At 44.1% G+C, this 19,530-nt stretch overlaps 1 protein-coding gene across 6 annotated transcripts in view; it reads right to left on the bottom strand.

Moving 5' to 3' along the window:
* The window catches only part of LOC147268855 (multiple epidermal growth factor-like domains protein 11), a 164,518-nt gene that overhangs the window by 115,228 nt on the left and 29,760 nt on the right, over positions 1 to 19,530 (bottom strand). For 5 of the 6 annotated variants that reach the window (XM_086223613.1, XM_086223632.1, XM_086223622.1 and 2 more), the window contains exons 2-5: positions 10,399 to 10,499; positions 4,608 to 4,741; positions 2,718 to 2,819; positions 1,167 to 1,267 (exon numbers count right to left, since the gene is read on the bottom strand). In XM_086223613.1, the coding sequence (XP_086079739.1) occupies positions 1,167 to 1,267; positions 2,718 to 2,819; positions 4,608 to 4,741; positions 10,399 to 10,449 (388 nt within the window). In that variant the 5' untranslated portion in view covers positions 10,450 to 10,499. The remainder of the gene's footprint in view (positions 1 to 1,166; positions 1,268 to 2,717; positions 2,820 to 4,607; positions 4,742 to 10,398; positions 10,500 to 19,530) is intronic. The other variant, XM_086223649.1, reaches the window with a different exon arrangement.

Genomic DNA, 19,530 nt, shown 5'->3' with positions numbered 1-19,530 from the left:
AAATAAAACATCTTATTGTAAATGCATAAAGAGCCTAAAAACACTCAGTAGAGACATTTTGGTGTTTTAGCTCACTGACTGAGCAGATCCAACCCACACGTCAGCAACTACACTTATTGTTGGATTCATATCTGCCGAACAATGATTAGTCTCATAAGAACATCTTAAAGAGCTCAAGGAGGCCACAGAGGAAGCACGAGCCATCGCCTCATTTGCCCCACGCACCACAGAGTAGCTGGAGCTGACATTGTTCAATCATCACATCTTCAAAATCAAACTTATTCACTTCAGAGAGATGTCGATTCCATTCAAGGTTGTTTTTCCCTCTCTTAAGGCTGATTTCAAAGCAGTCTGTGGTCAGTCTTGAAGCAGATATAGATAAATGCCTGGCACAAGGGATGAGATAATGAGATTAATGAGATTGAATCACTGTTCAAACAGATGAACTGCAATTTAGGCAAGCCTGGTCGAAAAAGTTTGCAGTATGTTTGTTGCAGAGATGTGGTGCAGAGGACGGTGCAGTGGAAACATTGAGCATCCACCCGTGTGGGATGAGGAGTAACGACCATGGAGACGTTTTTATGGAGACGCGAGTGCATCAGAAGAAAACCTGACTTCACATGAAGTATTAAAATTCAAGTTTGGTCCGATTACAATCAGCAATCTATGCTGGAGTTCACTCACAGTGATGCAGTACAGTGAGTGAGGCACAAATGAATGCAGTTGCTGGTTACATGCCAATCAAAGGGGCTTCAACAACCAGTTTTGTTTGTGTTTTTGTTGTATTTCAGTGAGGTCACAGCACATTGGAAACAATGTAAGCGTAAGGCCTCACCTTTCCCATCCTCAGATCCAGTGCTCTCGTGTGTGTGTGTGTTCTGTGTGTCAACACATGAATTAAAGCTTTGACGCTGCATACACACTCCTTGTTTGTCCTCATAATTAATATAAAGATATAAAAGAAGACGTGAATAAATGGCTGAGATTTTAATGTAAAGTGGGACACTGCCCTCTAAGGCGAATGGTGCGTTCCATGAAATTAAGTCTACATGCTGGTAATTACTATCATAAATCCTTTAGTGTGGTTATTATTATTATTATCCCCCGATGAATGTGTTTGACGTCAACACGATTCAAAGAGTGCCCAGCAATCCACAAAAACTTACGGACACACAGGTCTCCACTTTCATAGAAGCCAGGACAGCACTGGGAGCGACGCCTGTACATGGTCCTCACGCCTCGCCTGTAAGCAGTCTTGTAGCTGATCCTGTACACACACACACACACACACACACACGCACGCACATACACACACACACACACACACACACAGAGCAGAGGTTATTTTGATGTAGAACAAAGGGTTGTGCGATGTGAAATGTTTTGTGGTACAGGGTCCATTTTTGTTTGTGGTTAGGGTTAAAAGTTTGTATTTTTTTCCCAAAAGTTTAGTGTTTGAGTGAATTGAATGGCTTTTGAGACCGTTTTCTCTCCTGCAATGGTGCTCATAGCAGCTAAGCTAGCAGGTAGCCTTCTGGAGAGAGGGTATCTATCCACTTGTCTGACACTAAAAATAATGAGCGGATTTCCCAAAGAGTTGTTGTGTGCCCTCTAACGTAGCTCGACTTCATGTACTAAAAACATTTAGAGCAGCAATTCAAATCTCACTGTGTTATTCAGAATGAGATCCAATAAAAATAGAATAAAAATGTGATACAGCTGAACTTCTAAAAGACAAGCGCCACTTAAATGTTCAAGGGAGCCGCTCCCCCTCACTCAAGGACGGTGACGTTTTCTGACATTTTTTGTGCTCAAGATCAACGACTCAGCCCTCAGCCAGGAGCTAAACTGGTGGCTATAAAGCTTAATGTGGTCATTAAAGGCAATACGCTGACGGTCACTCATCAAAATGGCCACATCAGACAGAGCCAAGCTGCCTGTGTTGGTAGCAGAGCCGAGTGAATGACTGCCTGTGAGCCCAAGCAACAGGATTTACCGGGTTTCATTTGACGCACAATAGCGTTAACTGCTCTAAAGATGATAAAGGTAAGGAGGACCACATGTTCACCTGTTTTAAAGTGGAACGATCAATCAGTCTCACCAGCCAAACATTTGCAGGTTCAAGCCTCTCAAATGGAGGATTTGTTATTTTACTTTTAGCACTGGAGTGCTCTCTATTTTTTTAATCAAGTGTAACAAATCAACAGAGAACACCGTGACACGAATGACTCCTGAGCCGAGAGCCGGACCCACCGCTCACCAGCCTGCCAGCAGCACCTGAGGTCAGAGGCCTGACTGAAGCAATGAGAGCGTGGAGCTTCTCCTGCGACTGAGCTGGTCTGGATCGCTGCCCCTGAACAAAGCTGCATGACTGAGTGCACCTCCCACCATGGGCGCTTTGGAGAGTGACCCCGTTAGTCCAGGCCCAGGACCTCCCGAACAGCAGCGGCGTCTTTGTGCTACAGTTATCGCCGGGTGAGGAGATCGGTGTCGGGAGTCGATTCTTAATGCTTCAGTGTCATCAGCCGAAGAAGAAAATGATGTGCCTTTCAATTAGGGTTTTTGGGATGGCCTTCTGTGGCCCTGCTGTTAGTCTTCATATTTGTACAATAATGATATCAAATATGACTGAAATATGATCAGGCCCAGTTTGCATCCTTGAGGGAACCTCTTGCTCCATGACAGGACCTAAAGAAACAGCCCTGTGTCCATCATACCTGTGTCTGGTGCATTTGAACCAGTTCAGGATGTCAGTGCAGCGGGTGTAGTAGACCTGGTCGAAGGGATGAGCGTAGGACTCCTGGACCGTCACCGCGTAGCTGAGGGGACAGGACACGTATCAAAGTAGACCCAGGATGCGTGGACATGGCGGAGAAGACTACAGTTCATTTCTACTCTTGGGGAAAAATGTAGGAATTATCAAGGCTTGTACAGCCAGACATCACATTCACGGCTTTTTAATCAATGCCTTGTTGAGCTGGAAACTTGAATGGACTGATGTTTGCATCGCTGTGAAGGAGTAACAAGATGGCGAGTCAGTCCTGGGAGCAGTTCCCCTCCAGACATATTACTGAGTACTGCTCTTGCCTGAGACGACACCTTTTAAGCTGAAAAAGTTCCCAGACGACCCATTATTTGGAGGAATTTTGAGAGCTTTATTCCAGTTTTCTGACAACCATTAACACAAAGGATGCTTTTCATTTATTTCCTCGCTGCTCTTCATTCTACTAACACTGGCAGCTTTAAAAAACAAACCAAAACACTTCCTTTGCCACTCCAAAGGTTTCTGACTTGCGCTTTCCAAAGGGCAAATTTAATATGTGGAGGAGCAAATGTAAAATTACACAATTAGACGATCCTTCCACAAAATGAAACCTCTCAAACCGTCTTAAATGTCTGTTCCTGTCACTGTCAAATTCATTGACAGGAAAAAAAAAACCAACAAATTTTGTGTTGCTGCTCCACGGCTGAACGGCTTCTTACCAGAGCGCACGTCCAACACGGCAATCTCAGTTCATCAGTCACATTATATTTACACGGCAACTTTCAGACAAAGACATTGACATTCAAGTGCTTCTCAGCGATCGGCCAAACAGAAAAGACGGAAACAAGGAAAATATGCTCACGGACCTGGAGACAACATTTGCCAATACAAGGAGAGAAAAAAGAGTTAAGACGTGAGTCCACTAACAATTAGTACATGAGGAAAACAAAAATGGCAAAAAATAGAATCATGAAAATAAAACACTCATTTAAATGTATTAAATATAGAACAAATAAATACATTATTTATTATAAAACTGATTCAACTGATCACGATCATTAAAAAATCACTCAGCAGCAACAATAAGTTGTACAATTCACACATGAAATAAAACTCGATGTGAAAGAGTGAACACGCGGGTTCTTAATTTATGTTTAAAAATAGCAGCATTTTCAGCTCCTTAGTCAGTTCTTATTATTTGTAACCTCAGTTCCTATCACAAATGTTCTGGCTCTGTTTTGTGGAACAGCCAGCAGAGAAGAGCTGGCGGATCCGAGGGGATCCTGGTTCATAGACCACCAGTGTCTCTGAGATGTAGACCATCCCCACCAATTACTACAGTTATCATTCCACAGCGAGATCAATTTGTGATGAAACTGAAATGTGACTTACAACTTCAGATTTGTGTCAATGAAGCAGAATAAGTTAAAAATGAACCCGATTTCTCCTGTGGCTCCAACAGGATTCGATGGCCTGAGTGCCATTCGCCCATGCAACCTTCAGTGAGAATGAAAACTCCTCATAGTCATGAAGCGAAATTTCCCCTTGCAAATTCCTACTGATTACAGCGAGAGATCATCGATCACAGCACCTGCACTCACCAGAGATGACACAGTGCCTTTCCTCTGAGTGGTGAGCCCACTCAGGCAGTCACATTACCATCATTCTGGATTTACAGTCTCGCTGTGTCCCCGGGAGTAAACCTTTCCCGTTTTGCTTTTGATTATTGGCAAACCCCTCCCCCTTGATTTGTAGCAGCAAGTCCATTAGTTCACTGCTGCATTTTGAGTGGCGTTATTTCATTTGGAGTATTGGAAAAGAGACATGAATTGAGGGAACTGACCTCTCCCAATGGCTGCACACGTTGGGGTCGTCCGGGTTGAGGGGAGACGCCAGAAAGATGAAGTTGAAGAGGTTGAGCCACAGCAGAGCTTGGGGGGAGACCCCAGTGGCCCCCATTGTCCTCCTCCCTCTGTCCTTGGGGAAGTAGAGACAGTGAGGAAGGACATTTCACATTTAAAAGGCATCGATCGGCTTATCTGACATAATTTACCATGAGCAGCAGGTACCAGTAACACTTTACAGACCAAGACTGGCCGAGATGCATCTGAATAGTGTGATGTTCTTTTTTCCACGTCCACGTTTCCACGCGATTTGAACTCCTTAATCACAACATCTATTTTTTGCCTCTTGTAACATTAAAATCTTTGCAAGCCTACAAGACAGCTGAAAGAGCTCCATAACTCTGTATCCCAGGATCAGGGATTTTAAAAGCCTTCCGTTCTTCTCTAAATCTGAGTCTAAAACGGAGAATAAGGGAGACGTTTTTTTGCACAAGACCAACATTTCACGATTGGGGCTCAGTGTTAGAAGCTGAGAAGAGACATGAAGAACAATATGAAGAAGAACCACTCTAAAACTTGAAGAACAGGAACCCATTTATGACCTTCATGAGTGGTAGGTGCTGAAACTAATGCACAGCAACACAGTCTGGGAAAATTATCTAAATGTAATTATTTCAGCCAAAATTGTCATTGTGAAGGGATTGGCGATATTATAAGGAATGTTAAAGTTTTACATCATTATTTTAAATCATTTGCTTGATGATGGTGTGATTTTTGTGGAGGCCGTTTCAAAAAAAGAAGCTTTCTTAAGTCTGCAGAATTTGATATGCAGGAAAGAAATGAGTGCAGCACCCAAGTATTTAAGAAAAAACAGTATTTTGATACAATTTGTCATTTTGCAAATATTGTACATCAATGCGATTTGAATGATGCTACCACCACCAACATTGATGCTAGCGCCACTGGCATTAATACTTGTACCACAAAATTGACACAAGTACCTTAATGCTAGCAACACTAATATTAATGTAGCACCACCAACATTAATGCTAGCAACACTAATATTAATGGTAGCACCATAAGCATGAATGTAGCACCACCAACAATATTAATGGTAGCACCACTAGAATTAATGCTGACAACACTAATATTAATGGTAGCACCACTAGCATTAATATAGCACCATCAACATTAATGCTAGCAACACTAATATTAATGGTAGCACCACTAGCATTAATGTAGCACCATCAACATTAATGCTAGCAACACTAATATTAATGGTACCACCACTAGCATTAATGCTGGCAACAATAATATTAATGGTGGCACCACCAACATTAATGCTAGCAACCCTTATATTAATGGTAGCACTACTAGAATTAATGCTGGCAACACTAATATTAATGGTAGCACCACTAGCATTAATATAGCACAACCAACATCAATGCTAGTAACACTAATATTAATGGTAGCGCCACTAGCATTAATGTAGCACCATCAACATTAATGCTAGCAACACTAATATTAATGGTACCACCACTAGCATTAATGCTGGCAACAATAATATTAATGGTGGCACCACCAACATTAATGCTAGCAACCCTTATATTAATGGTAGCACTACTAGCATTAATGTAGCACACCAACATTAATGCTAGCTCTGTATTGTCCACTGCTGCTGTGCCCAGTGACTTGGGACCACGATGTTTGAACCTTTTATCCATATTAGAGCAAACGACGCAGCATATTGTGTGTTACAGAGCCTTATTTTTTCTCACCTGTGAGGAACTGGACATTGACCTACTGCGTGCGCATTCCTAGAGGAGCCTCCTGCCCCCAGAAGAACTACACACCTCTAGGGTTTCTCTTTGCATTTTCACTCCAAACATAAAAGCTTTACCGGCATAAATGTTCAATAAGTAGTTAGTTACACTGCAGAGCTAGAAGACCTGCCGACCGGCATGGAAGGAAACTAAATATGATTACTGTCACTGAAAAGAGAAGTGTGGACATGACCAAAAATGTATCAGTGGGCCAAATGAGAATGTTTTTACAAGCATCAATTTAAAAAAGTGAATCTGCAGGGGGTGTCTCTCAGTGGGCAATGTCATAATACAAAAAGCAACGGGAGAAGTACTGCCTCTCAGTTGTAAATAGGGTAGTTACCTAAAATGTGAACGAATAACAGCCAATTTGCAAGGCGGTGAGACTTGTGCCGTGGGTGATATGCTGTTATTTTGGCTGGAGAACAGGAAGGGCGACATCAGGCAAAACAGGAGCAAAAAAGAACTGAAATGTTGAAATGCCTTGTACTTTATGCAAATAAAATAGCAGGAAAGATGTAGGCGACACCGCTGAGAACAGCAATCACCCAACGAGGCACCGCAACCAGCTTCCCTGGAAATCCCTCTGTGCTTTACATAAAGGTTAGCGGTGACAGTCGAGGCTACAGCAGGGAACCATCTGTCTTTACTGAACCTGTCAACGTTTTTCAAAATGTGCAAAATCGCTGAAACTCAGTGGAACAAAGAAATAAATAAAACCATATTTCACACAAAATGTGCCTTTTGCCATTCAAGTACACACAAGTAGATGTCTTCAGGTCACACTGCATCACTTCTTTGTGACTACAGACTGCAGAAAGAGCCAGCTACGCATCTTTAGCTTGAAGCTAATGGAGACTGATGGCTAGCAACAGCAACACTGTCTGAAAATGTCTCATGAGTCTGAATGTTGTTGTGAGGCCATTCTGGTCTCCAAGTATCTGCAGCCACATATTCAGGAAACAAATGGAGCTTCAGGCACTCTAAGAACCAACTGTCACTGAGGAACGTCATGAATCATTAAATATGAAAACACCTGCTGGTGTCTGAGTGGCGACAGCAGCCCTGCTGAAGGGTTCGCGGTGACTGAGATCAAATCTGCATGTTCCAACTTCCGTTTTTTCCCTCTTTCAAATCAACGAGTTGGTTCGGCTCATCAGATGAGGGCTTCAATCTCCAGGTCAAAGAAGTTTCTCTTCCCGCCTTCAGCGCCACATTCATCAGCGCGACGTTAATCGATGGTCATGAACAGGATGGTCAAAACAGTGGTGGGACTGAGGTCTGCTCTGGATCCTACACTCCGTAGATGTGTAAGGACCATTTTGCTTGAGAGTTTGTAAATGGACATTTTGAAGCCATTTGTGTGTCTGTTAGCCTTCAGGTGCCATGAGCATCAAGCTAAATACACATGGCTGGCTCTTTCTGCATTTTGGAGTCATAAAAGAAGTGATGCAGGAAGGAGAAACATCCTGGTGAGCTGAGGACACCTGTTTGATGGCTTGAATGGCAAAAGGCCCATTTTGTGTAATTATTTCTTTAAGGATTTTAACTCCACACATGTACTTATAGCGCCACATTTTTTTGCCAGCTTCAAGATGGAAATCTGTTATAAAGTTCTTTGCACAAGCTTTTTTTCAGATCACAATCTTAAATTCTGAACAGCCTAAAGGGATGAACGTCTCCACTGAGGCTCCCATCATCGCCAAAGTGTTGCAGGATGGATGTTGTTGATGGGAAGATGGGCCGGTGACTACGACGACAGCAAGCCTATTCTTCATGTCACTGAAGCGTTTCAGTGGCACACACACTGACAGCCCTGGAGAATGATGGCGACGAAGAATAAACCACTGAGTGACGGAGGTGACTCCAGCCCAAGCCTCCCTCCCTCACTGTCACGAAAAGGACCGACATTATGACATCCGCTTGTTGACAACTGCTGACGTGTTCTCATTAGGTACGATATGAGCAACAACATAGGAAGACGCCGGGGGAAGTCAGGAAAGATGGATGTTTTTACCATTTGTTTGTTTTTGAAAGGTCTGTATTATAGCGTCAGATAGCAAGACAGGTGAGACAAGGAATTATGGGTAAATGAATCGCGAGGGATGATTTAACAGCTGACAAAACTGTGACAATGATACTAAATAGGTGGTAAACAAAGGAGAGGGATGTGTGTTGGTGCAGCTGTGTCAAGAATAAAAACCATATATGGATGTTTCCAAACAAAAGGTCATTTCTTTAATTTGCTTCAATTATTATTATTATTATTCTTATTATTATTATTATTATCATCATCATCATCATCATCATCATCATCATTATTATTATTATCATCATTATTATTATTATTATCATTATTATTATCATTAATATTATTATCATTATTATTATTATTATTATTATTATTATTATTATTATTATTATTATTATTATTATTATCGTTATTAAGCATCATAAAGTAATGTGTCTTTGTCCAATAGTTGTAGCACCTTACAGGAAGGGTACATTAATAAAAGTTTGTTAGCGCCAAAGCATAGTGAAGCTTTTGTGAATGCTCTTTGGGACGTGTGTTCAACACACTGTCGGGGTGACGCTCAACTCAAAAGGGTCTCTTCTAGAACCTTTAGATGTTCTGTCTAGAACTGTTTGCTTGCGTGGACGTCAGCAATCCTGCATACGTGTCACAGCAAAGTCTACATCCAGAGTTTGTCGTGTAACGTCGGTTTCTCTCTAGAATTTGAGCTGAAACCATTTCTGACATGCTGGTGCATTTGTAACTCTCACGTCAAGCTGTGATAACGTCATCATTGACAGAGTATTTCCATACAGTGACTGCGACCAGAGTTCTCCACATGTCTTAATCTCTTTGTTGCCCACTGCAATCGCTCTCATTCATGGTGCCGCCATAATCATGGTTAATATCAGAATATTGACTTCATGTCAATGTAGCCGCTGATAACGCTTTGTTCAATATTTGTAAAGTGACGTGCAAGTTTAGCTTTTGCAACTCCTGGTCAGACACTTAAAGCAAAGACTACGTTTTATTTGATTCGCCAGATAAGCCTGAGAGGCGAGCGGCGTGGCTCAGAGGTGGAGGGGCTGTCTAGCATCGGAGGGTCGCTGGTTTGATCCTCACTTCCCCCCCAGGACCTTGTTGAAGTGTCCTTGAGCAAGATACTGAGCCCCTGATTGCTCCTGATGCGCAGGGCAGCTGCCACCATCAGTGTGTGTATGCATATGTGTGTGTGTGTGTGTGTGTATGAATCGGTGAATGAATCAACACTGTAAAGGGCTTTGAGTGCCGCTAAGGTAGAGAGGTGCTATGAGAAATAGTGAAGTTTGGACTAATTATTTCATAACTGATACTGTGTTTTGTTATCATGGAGGAAGTTCAGTCCCAGTGCCTGAGTCTACCTAGGGAACATTACCGTCAGGTGAGGAGGGAGGTGGAACCCAAATGCAGAGGCAAGGAGGCAGGAGGTGAGGAACTTTATCAACAAAGACAGAAAAGCTCGACCACAAAAACTAAATGTAGAAGAGGCAGGCTGGGGTGACAACCGGTTAACGTGACAACAGGCTAAGGTCACACAGAGGCACAAGGATCTGACCAAGACTGACACCAGAAACTGAACCTAAATACCGACTCTCCTGAAGATGCAACAGGAAGGGAACCCAAGGGCTGGAAGGAACTGAGAAACACCGGGAGCAGAGCTGTGACTGACAAGGACTGAGGCACTGCCAATGCACAGCTGATTCACTCAAAGAAGGCAAAGGCTGGGAGCAGGAGCAACACAAGGAACGAGGGGAAAAGAACCTGAAACTAACATACAGAAAAATACAACTGAAAGTGGAGAGATTATGCAAACGACCAATGTTAGTTCCAGTGCGAAGGGTACGCCACACCTTCCTGAAATGTGACGATGGTGACAGTAAAAACTACATGGGCTTTCCAGAGCGTACAGCTTACCTTGATCAACGAAGAGTGACGAGTGGTGATCTGAGCAGGGAATTCTATCATAAGAAAAGAGCCCCAGTGGATGCCGATAGTGGGGGTGCACCTCAGGACACCTGTGATTGAGACACAGAGGAAGATGTTTATCAGCCATTAGATGGAAAGGCTGTCCTGCACAGGAGCCCAGAAATGTCAGTTGTGTCTCTGCAGGAACTGACAGGGTTCTGGATCGATAGTTACAAGCCTGAAAATCAAAAAAAAAAGGAAAACCATATCCTTGTTCTCTTTTATTAGCATCGCTGCTGTCTCATAGGCTTGAGCAAGTACACACAACTGTTGTTCCACTGCCGCGTCCACATAAGTCATTTTTTGTCAGAGCAGAACAAGCTCAGGTGCACACACTGAAAATGGCAAGATTCCATTAATTTTCCTTCCACACCCGAACATGCCTGCTGAGTCTGCCTCACCTAAGTTGAATGCAACCTTCATTAAAGTTGTTAGCTCCACTCGTGCCTCTCCTGCTTAGACAAGTCAAGCTGTCTCCAGCGTCATCACTTCCTCCTTAAATGCACCTGAGGACACCAAACACACCGAATCACCTCCTCAAATTAGTTAAAATGAGTAAAACTCCATCTGATACTCCTGAGGATGAAACTGAGAGGAAATCAGACCTGCAGTCAGCTCTGACATCGAGTATGAGAGAGGATGAAGCACGGGAGCTTGAACACCTCAGAGTGTGTGTGCGGTAGGAGTCTCCATTTCCATGCATGTGCAGGCTTTTTGCTCAGTGGGCACTGTTTCTCATGAGCAGCAACTCACAGTGACAGAAAAGTCAATAACAACACTGTTATTGTTAGTCAAACAATATTCTGCTGGCACTGATGAATGTCTCAACTTCAGGGGTTTCGCGGTGGAGAGCTGTTAGAGGGTGAGCTTGCACAGAGCTGCCGAGATGCTGCACAGACGCTGAAACGATGGGGTTGCCGGGGCGATGATGTGATGTAGTTCACGTGGTGCTGACAACAAAAGAAAGAAATGCTCTTAAAACTAGGCTGATGTGGCAAGCTTCCCCCAAAAACACAAACAAACTCTCCTCGCTGAAGTCCACCCGAACTGGGCTCCCTCCGCTCCTGCAGCAGGATGTCACTAACACTGTTCGTGAGCTTATAGCTGCGGGGGAGCAGTCACAATCAACCACGGTTCTTTCGGTGTTCTTCAGTGGATGAGGACACACAGTTTTTCAGGCAGACCCAAGTGTTGCTCACTATATTCTATTTGTTTGAATATTATTCTGTTTGTCGTGTCTCTGACTCGGCGAAAACTGGAGACAACGGTGAATTTCAGGGTCCACTGGGACTCCAGCATGATATACATCCCTTTCTTGTTAACACGAAATCTCAACAACTGCCATTTTTTAAATCTGGGTCAAAAGTTAACTGGGACTAAAAAATGAACTGAGGAAAAAAATCTAAGTTGTCAGGTCACTGTGACAGGCACACCACTGACATGCAGCTCCAACGGAGGAGTTAAACAGTACAAATTCTTTTGGTCATTTATCTCAGTGCAGTTCACACATGTACAGCGCTTCAGGGTCGAGGGGTTGCACGACCTCAAAAGACCTCCCTGACAATCTCTGACGGTGGCCTCAGTCGCTGCGAGGCTCCCGATCTGGCTGTCATCTTGTAGTCTTTGATCTCTGCCTGCTTTGATCTCCACGTACCTACAGACAGCGCCCAGGAACTGGTTATCTCAGTACGCCATCTCCATGATTTCATCCCAGACCTCAGTGGGACGCTGGTTTGTTCGTGACGAATATTGCGGAGCTACATTTTGTTGTATTTTCCAACTCCATTTTCTTTCCAACTGTGGTGTCCTCCTCCTTGCCGCTACTTGGTGACCACTTTGATTCATGGAGCTTCTGCTCTGATCTGCATTTTTATCTCAATCATACAGACAGATTTGCTTGACTGAATTTGAAATTTAAATAAAGCTATTTTGCAGAGATAAAGTACTTTTTCTAAATTACTTGAACACTTCAATAAAAAACACGTTAAACTTTTGTACTGCTTTGATATGAAATTAGATATAAGGAACCAAGGAGATCGAAACAGGAAATGCAGACACGATATTGTGAGGATTGTTACAGAGTACAGGCAGGTGTGTGTGTGTGTGGGGGGGGGGGTATCAGACTACTGTACGACACAACAGACACCAGACATTCCTATGTTGAAATGAAGAGCCTTTATCTTGAGACAATGTGCTCATTAATCTAATTTTCTTGAAATATGAAGGTCGGAATGTTGTGATAATGAGAACATTAACTCAGCATTAACTCAATTAACTCAGCATTAACTCAATTAACTCAGCATTAACTCAATTAACTCAGCATTAACTCAATTAACTCAGCATTAACTCAATTAACTCAATATCATGAGCCCGGCTGACTGCTCTCAGCTTCTGTACACAAGTCAGAGGAATACACAACACACAAAACCCATCAATCATCTCTGTGAGATGGACTGACTCCGCCCACCCTCCCCCCTCAATGACTGAGACCTGCATCCAGGTGTTGATAGTCCCCAGCCTGGATTACTCAAACAGCACCTGCAAAGGTAGTAACAAGCCACACGCGTAATTAAAATCTGCAACTTTCAAAGTAATCATCCCACAAATGAGACATCTCTCCTCACACAAATGCATGAACCATTATTTTGGAAGGTTTTTTTTTTCTTGTTTGTTTTTTAACTTGAGGGGGTTCCCAGGGGTCCACAGCAAATTAATGAATTTTTAACCACAATTAGAGAATGGACACAATTATTTTGGTCTTGATTTCACTGTTCCCCGTCTGCCTACTGTATAAATCTGGAAATACTGAAATCCTGTCAAGACTCATCATTGATATCTGGCCATGGGGTCAAAGCTGAAGTGCTCGAACAGCCCCAAGCACAATAGGAGTCACAGGACTTTGCCCTGACGACACCTGCAGCAGCAGGGGCTGCAGAGCCTGGATCTGAGGTCGGATCAGCGTCCCTGGTGCGTTGGAGGGTCGTACTGCCTTCCACTAACTTTATCAAGTGACCCAGTGTGTTCTCTCCTTTTCTTTACTGGATATTCACCCAAAATGGAAATGCAGTCACCAAAGTCACCGTCACGCAGGAGCGTGCGTAGACGGTGACCTGTCCTGCAGTAATTTGCCAAACAACCAAAGGGAATGGTGAAAATCTTCATACCAAAAACCCCAAACCCTAATAAAACCTCAGAATTGGTTCAAAGTAATCCAAGTGTCCTGAACCTGCCAGGTTGTTTTGGAAAATGCCACTGACACCTTGATTTTAGGCTCATTGTCCGCCGTCGTCTGGAGCTCTCAGCTGTGGTGCGTTAGACAGGAACCTAAAAACATGGCGTCAGAAACGTTCACTAGAGAACCTGATTGGTGAGGCTTCAGCACACTGGATTACTTCAGATCAACAGGCATTAAATGGTTTATTTTTTATGCTTAGAAACTGTGCACCATTGACGTCAACTGCTAGTGTGTGTGTGTGTGTGTGTGTGTGTGTGTGTGTGTGTGTGTGTGTGTGTTTGAGTCCTATTATAGCCTATTGCTAGAAGAAGAACTACTGAATACTTTACGTCCTTCATTTATTGCTGTAGCAGGTATATTTGTTCTGGAACATCTTGAATATGACTGTTATAGCATGTTTGTTTGTTTGTGCCTCTAACATTTGGCTTCATAATCACTTGGCTGCCTTTTAATCCCATAACTGATACAGCTAGTATTGTTTTTTCAGTATGTACCCAGCTAGAAAGTTCTAGTTACATGTTCTGAAAATCCCTCCATGCTCCCCCTCTCCTCCTGTTCAGGGTGGTGGGGGTGGAGCCTATCCCAGCAGCCTTCCCCCTGGACAGGTCACCAGTCCATGGCAGGGCCAACACATAGAGACAGACAACCATTGGCTCTCCCAGCCACGCCTACGGTCAATTTAGAGTCTGGATTAACCTGGTCCCTCTTGATGTCTTTGGACTGTGGAGGAAGCTGGAGTACCAGAGAGAACCCAGCAGGAACAGGGAGAACATGGAGACTCACCCAGAAAGACCCCGTGCTGCAGCCGGGGCTCCACCCACAACCTTCTTGCTGGGGGGCCACAGTGAGGACCACTGCTCCACCCACAACCTTCTTGCTGGGGGCCACAGTGAGGACCACTGCTCCACCCACAACCTTCTTGCTGGGGGCCACAGGGAGGACCACTGCTCCACCCACAACCTTCTTGCTGGGGGGCCACAGTGAGGACCACTGCTCCACCCACAACCTTCTTGCTGGGGGCCACAGTGAGGACCACTGCTCCATGTTCTGAAAATATCATGTGCAATGTTCTGGTCATGTTTTTGCCAGGAAGTTTTGACTTTGTTAACTGAATGTTCTTCCTAAAGTGAGGATAACATTCTTCAAAGAGTACCAAAGCTGTTGGCTGGGACAACAAAGCCTGAAAGATTCAAGATCCTGAAAATGTTCTTGAAAGGCAGATTGAAACAACGTCTTTAACATCATCAGAGCCTCTGGCAAAATTAGCTGATGTTATGAGAACGTTCCCTATTTCCTGTGTTTTTTCTTAATTTTGTATTTCTCCCCTCTGCGTTTTTTTCTAGTTTTAGTGTTAAGGGCTGGGTCGTTTTTCTTTTTTATAACAAGAAAATCGTATCAAGGAATACAAAAGACCAAACCTTTAATCAAATGTCAAAATCAAAAATCTATAACAGCCCGAACAGAACTATGACAACAGCAGCTATTGGGTGGATGTACTGAAACACAGCCGGAGAGAAGAACACGTCGAGAGGAACGCGGTGGTTCAACAGTTTGTTTAATTTACTCAACTCAGTACACAGCGGTAACCCAGTCAGCTCACGCCACCGGATCTCCACCCTTTGCGCCCAGTGAGCATCAACAGCCCGCTCATATCTGTGAACTGAACCAGCATGTCCACAGGCTGTGGCCTTTACCCAGCTAACGACTATGAAGCCATCTGCTAGCAGACAGAGCTTCAATATGTGGTTCACAGCTCCATTGAGCAGCGGCTCCCCTGTGGCCGATACTCAGCTCCGCCATGATGGAGAGTTACAGTTTGCTGACAGCAGAAAGCGACCTGTCGATCTCTTCTGCGGTCTCACAGGCCTCTTTGGTCATCTGAACCCAAAAATGATGAAACACACACTTTGCTATAACTGAGACACACACACACACACACACACACTCACTCAAATGTAGCCACATACATGTTAGATGAGGTGTTACTCATCTGGGTGGGAGATGCTTTGTCTTTTCGCTGCAAACAGAATTAGTCAGATGGTCCATCAAAGAAGTATGAAGTGAGAAGCCGCCTCAGATCTCTGAGGGCACCTGTTCGTAAATCAAGCACGGAGAGGCTGATAGATGAGACAGATCGCGTTTGTTGGATCACGACAAATCTGAGTTTTCTGATCAAAAGCAGTTTGTTCTTCAGACGGCGGAACTCGCACCTCCACGCCGGTGCCTGGCTTCACTCCTGAGTGAATGTAATTGCTCCGCAGCTGTTATTACAAACATGGTTAGTGGACCGTAACCTCAGTGACCCGTGAACATCTTCTCTCCCCATGAGGAGCCTTTAAGAGTGATGCTCGATTGGCAATGCACCAATCTGTGAAATCGCCCTAATCCGTCCATTCCCCCTTCATCTCGCCTTGATCAATGGTCACCTATGAGAGAAGGAGCCGAGGATGGAGGATGGTATTGATGGTCATGGAGCCGGGTCGATACATTGATCCGTTTAGTCCCTTCTCTCTTTAAGACATCCTGCTTTTGTTGATTAAGGGCTTCTTGTGTTTCACTGCAGATGGTTTTCAATTATTAGCGCTTATTAAACTTGCAAAGCAGGATCAGGAACAGCCCAGAAAACTCTGCAGGTCAACTAAAAAGAAATGCAGCGCCTGCAATCTTGGGTAATCTAAGTGATGTAAAGGCGAGAGCTGACTTTAATTCCTGTCAAGTTTCCAACAACGCGTCCCTACATGGTCGGATTAAAACATCAACAAGGAAACAAAGACGCATTTGACAACTATGAAAAGTTAACGCTGTCGAACAGATCATCTTTTGATCAGCAAGGTAAATGAAAACTAATTACGTGTGTGTGTGTGTGTTTGTGTGTGCGCGTGTGTGTTTGTGTGTATGCCTCCCTGCATGGCGCTGCTTTGTGTCGGAGCCAAATTCAAAGTTCTCCCTGCACTCAATGCATTTTTTGTTGTCCAGCACCTCTGTGTCAGCATCCCCGCTTGAATGAGGGGATTGTGTTTTTAATGCAGTGGTCTCTGAATCGTGTCCCAGACTGTGGCTCTCCCCATTCAGCTGTTTCTACATCAGTGGTTCCCAACCTGGGGATCAGGACCCCCAAGATGGTCACAAGATTCCCGGGGTCACCAAGTGAATTCTCCTTCCTTTAACAGTGACACCATGTGTCTTTGCACAGGATTTTGTTGAGGGTTTGTGAGCGTCCAAGTGACAACTATAAAATACGAGCTCCATACGATGAAAACAGGCCTTAATAAGGCGAGCAAGACTGCAACACCAGACTGTTCCACAGACCCTCATCATGAGCTCTTAGCCTACACTGCACATGCTGACAGTTACGTCGCAGTTATTTAAATTAATTATTGTTCAGTCGCAGGATTCCCAAGCACCGTGACTCTTCAGGGACGGGTTCACGACTGCCCTTTACTGCCCTGAATTACTGTGTGTCACTCACAAATATTCGCCAGCAGGAGGAACCACGAGTGTTCCAGCGGACTGTGTTATTCCCAGAGCAAACCCATGAGCCTTTCCAGTGTGTGAAGTGTTTGTAGCAGCAGGCACAGGAGTATAACACATGATGTACTCGTTGGGTTACATGGAATTTCTTGACAGCAAAAAAATAAATGATATTGTACTCCCCACAATGAAATAAGCATTCATAATATCTAGATCATGTGACTTCGTCAACATCTGAAAGACCACAAGACCTGTCAACGCGGGGTACAAAGGTCAACTGCCACGTGAGGTGTGACTGAAGGCCAAATTGTAGCATTTATTTTTGAGAGCAGCTATAACTCATGATGGAATGATGCTGTGCTACCACGCTTGGTGATGCTGGCACCACGAATCATCATGGTCCCGACCACATTATAACCACAGCCAGTGAAAACACATCGGAACTCACTCGTGAAATTCGTTCTTCCACAGTGGCTGTAAATTTAGTCCTACAGACAGGAGGCAAAGCCCGATGGCCTCTTGTCACTCCTTGCTCTCCACATCTGTTGTGTTCCTCTTCTGTCAATCTCCAAGACTTTTGTTACAAAAGGTTTACACAAGAGAAGCACCTCAACCCTAAAATTCACTGACAAACAAACAAATCCATTTTTTGAAGACCTTCAAGAGGCAGAAGCAGTCTGGCAGTCGAGCCCACCTCCTCAGAGTCCACGATGTCTTTGGCTCCTGGAGCCATCTCACTTGAGATTAATGTGAAATTAGCCCCAGGAAAACCCAAGCTTTTCCTGTTTTGCTCCCTCTTGCTATCAAGGACAATGAAGTAATAGCTTTTTAGGAGGAACACCATGTGCAGCAGGGAGCTGAGAAAGCATTTCTGCCTCGCAGGAAGGAGAGGCCTGATGAGGACAGTGGGCGAGTGAAAAGCATCCATCATTGATGTAAACATGTTATACTACAAAACTGTGCAATCTTTTAAATTCCAGCAAAATCTAATCTCCAACGGTGGACCACTGCTTCCATATTCATTGGTCCTATTAAAGTCAGCAAATTCTGCAAATGCAGCTCTTTAGATTTACAAAAACAGTTGTAGTTGAGTCGAGAGACGCTGTTGGAAAGACCTGCTACACCAACTACAAAGTCATTTTTCACTCTCTTGTTCACAAACTGTTGCCAAAAGCGTAAACTAACCGCCCAAAAAACAAGAATTCACAGTGTGAATCACAAAGCAGGCTCTGAAGGAAGCAGCACCTCAGGGACGATGGGTCCCTCTCCAACTGGGACCCGTGCACATCAAAATTGCCGGAGCTGAATTTTCTTCGCAGTGCCACCCTTCCCTCTGCGTTCGGGGCCTCGGCCTTCTAGTTGATACTTCATGATTCGCCAGTGCTCAGAAGGTCCCATTCAACTGAACAAAAATGAATTAACCTTGTTCCACTCATCAAACATTTCATGCATCCTCTTTTTCGCTTAATGTTCAGATTCATGGATTCTAATGCTTCATGTGCACACGACACGTTTTGCAAGAAAGAAGGAAAGAAAAAAAGAGTAAATCAGCAATATCCTGACAAAGAGTTTTAATTGGAAACCAAGCTGACCAGCGTGCAGATGAATTGGGTTCATAAAATGGTTCATTTGGCACACAAAGAGAGCAGGAAAATAGAGAAACGGTTGAATAAAGGTGAAATAACAAACATAAAGCCTACAAATCCTCACTGAGGAGCCCTGTTGTTCAGCTGTGTTCATCACCTGGGATTAGCATATTAGCATGTCACTTGCTAAACCTCTTGAAAGAACGTCAAGCTGAGGCAGATGCTGGTGTCATTAGTTCTGGTTAGAAACTTCAATTGAAGGACGTGGACAACCTTTTAAAACTTACACTTTTACTACAATTATTTGACTTAGCGAGACCGTTTTTCTCTTTTTTTTCATGTGAAGAGCAGTCGACGCTTCTCTCACAACAACATCATACATGGAGGCAATGAAAGTCTGTAACTGGTAACCTGTTTTTAGCCCCTTCACACTGCACCAGAAACGCTGGTCAACACGGGTTTTTCGGCACTCTGAAAGGGTCGACTCTGCAATTCGACCCGGGTGTTTAGCGGCTCGACTCGCCTGCAGTGTGAAAAATGTAACCCACGTCGTCTCAGGCTTCTCGCGACCTTCCTGTCACATCCTGATTTTGTCTCTCTGCCACCTGTCAGGCTTCACCTGTAGCTTCTGCTGCTCCCTTCCAGTCGAGCCAAAAACATCATCCTCCTTCGCTGCAGCGGCGCTCAGACATTTTCCATCTGCGCCGAGTTTGTCTGCTTTGTAAAAGAGACAACATAGCAATGCACGCAACGACAACGCTAACGTGCGACTCGATGACGTCCGTGTTG

This window comes from Aulostomus chinensis, chromosome 2 (assembly GCF_037954235.1).
Source record: "Aulostomus chinensis isolate RoL2024-O1b breed Wild chromosome 2, RoL_Achi_v1.0, whole genome shotgun sequence".
NCBI lineage: Eukaryota > Metazoa > Chordata > Actinopteri > Syngnathiformes > Aulostomidae > Aulostomus > Aulostomus chinensis.
The sequence above is the reverse complement of the archived record's forward strand: the minus strand, read 5'-3'. Positions and strand labels throughout refer to the sequence as shown.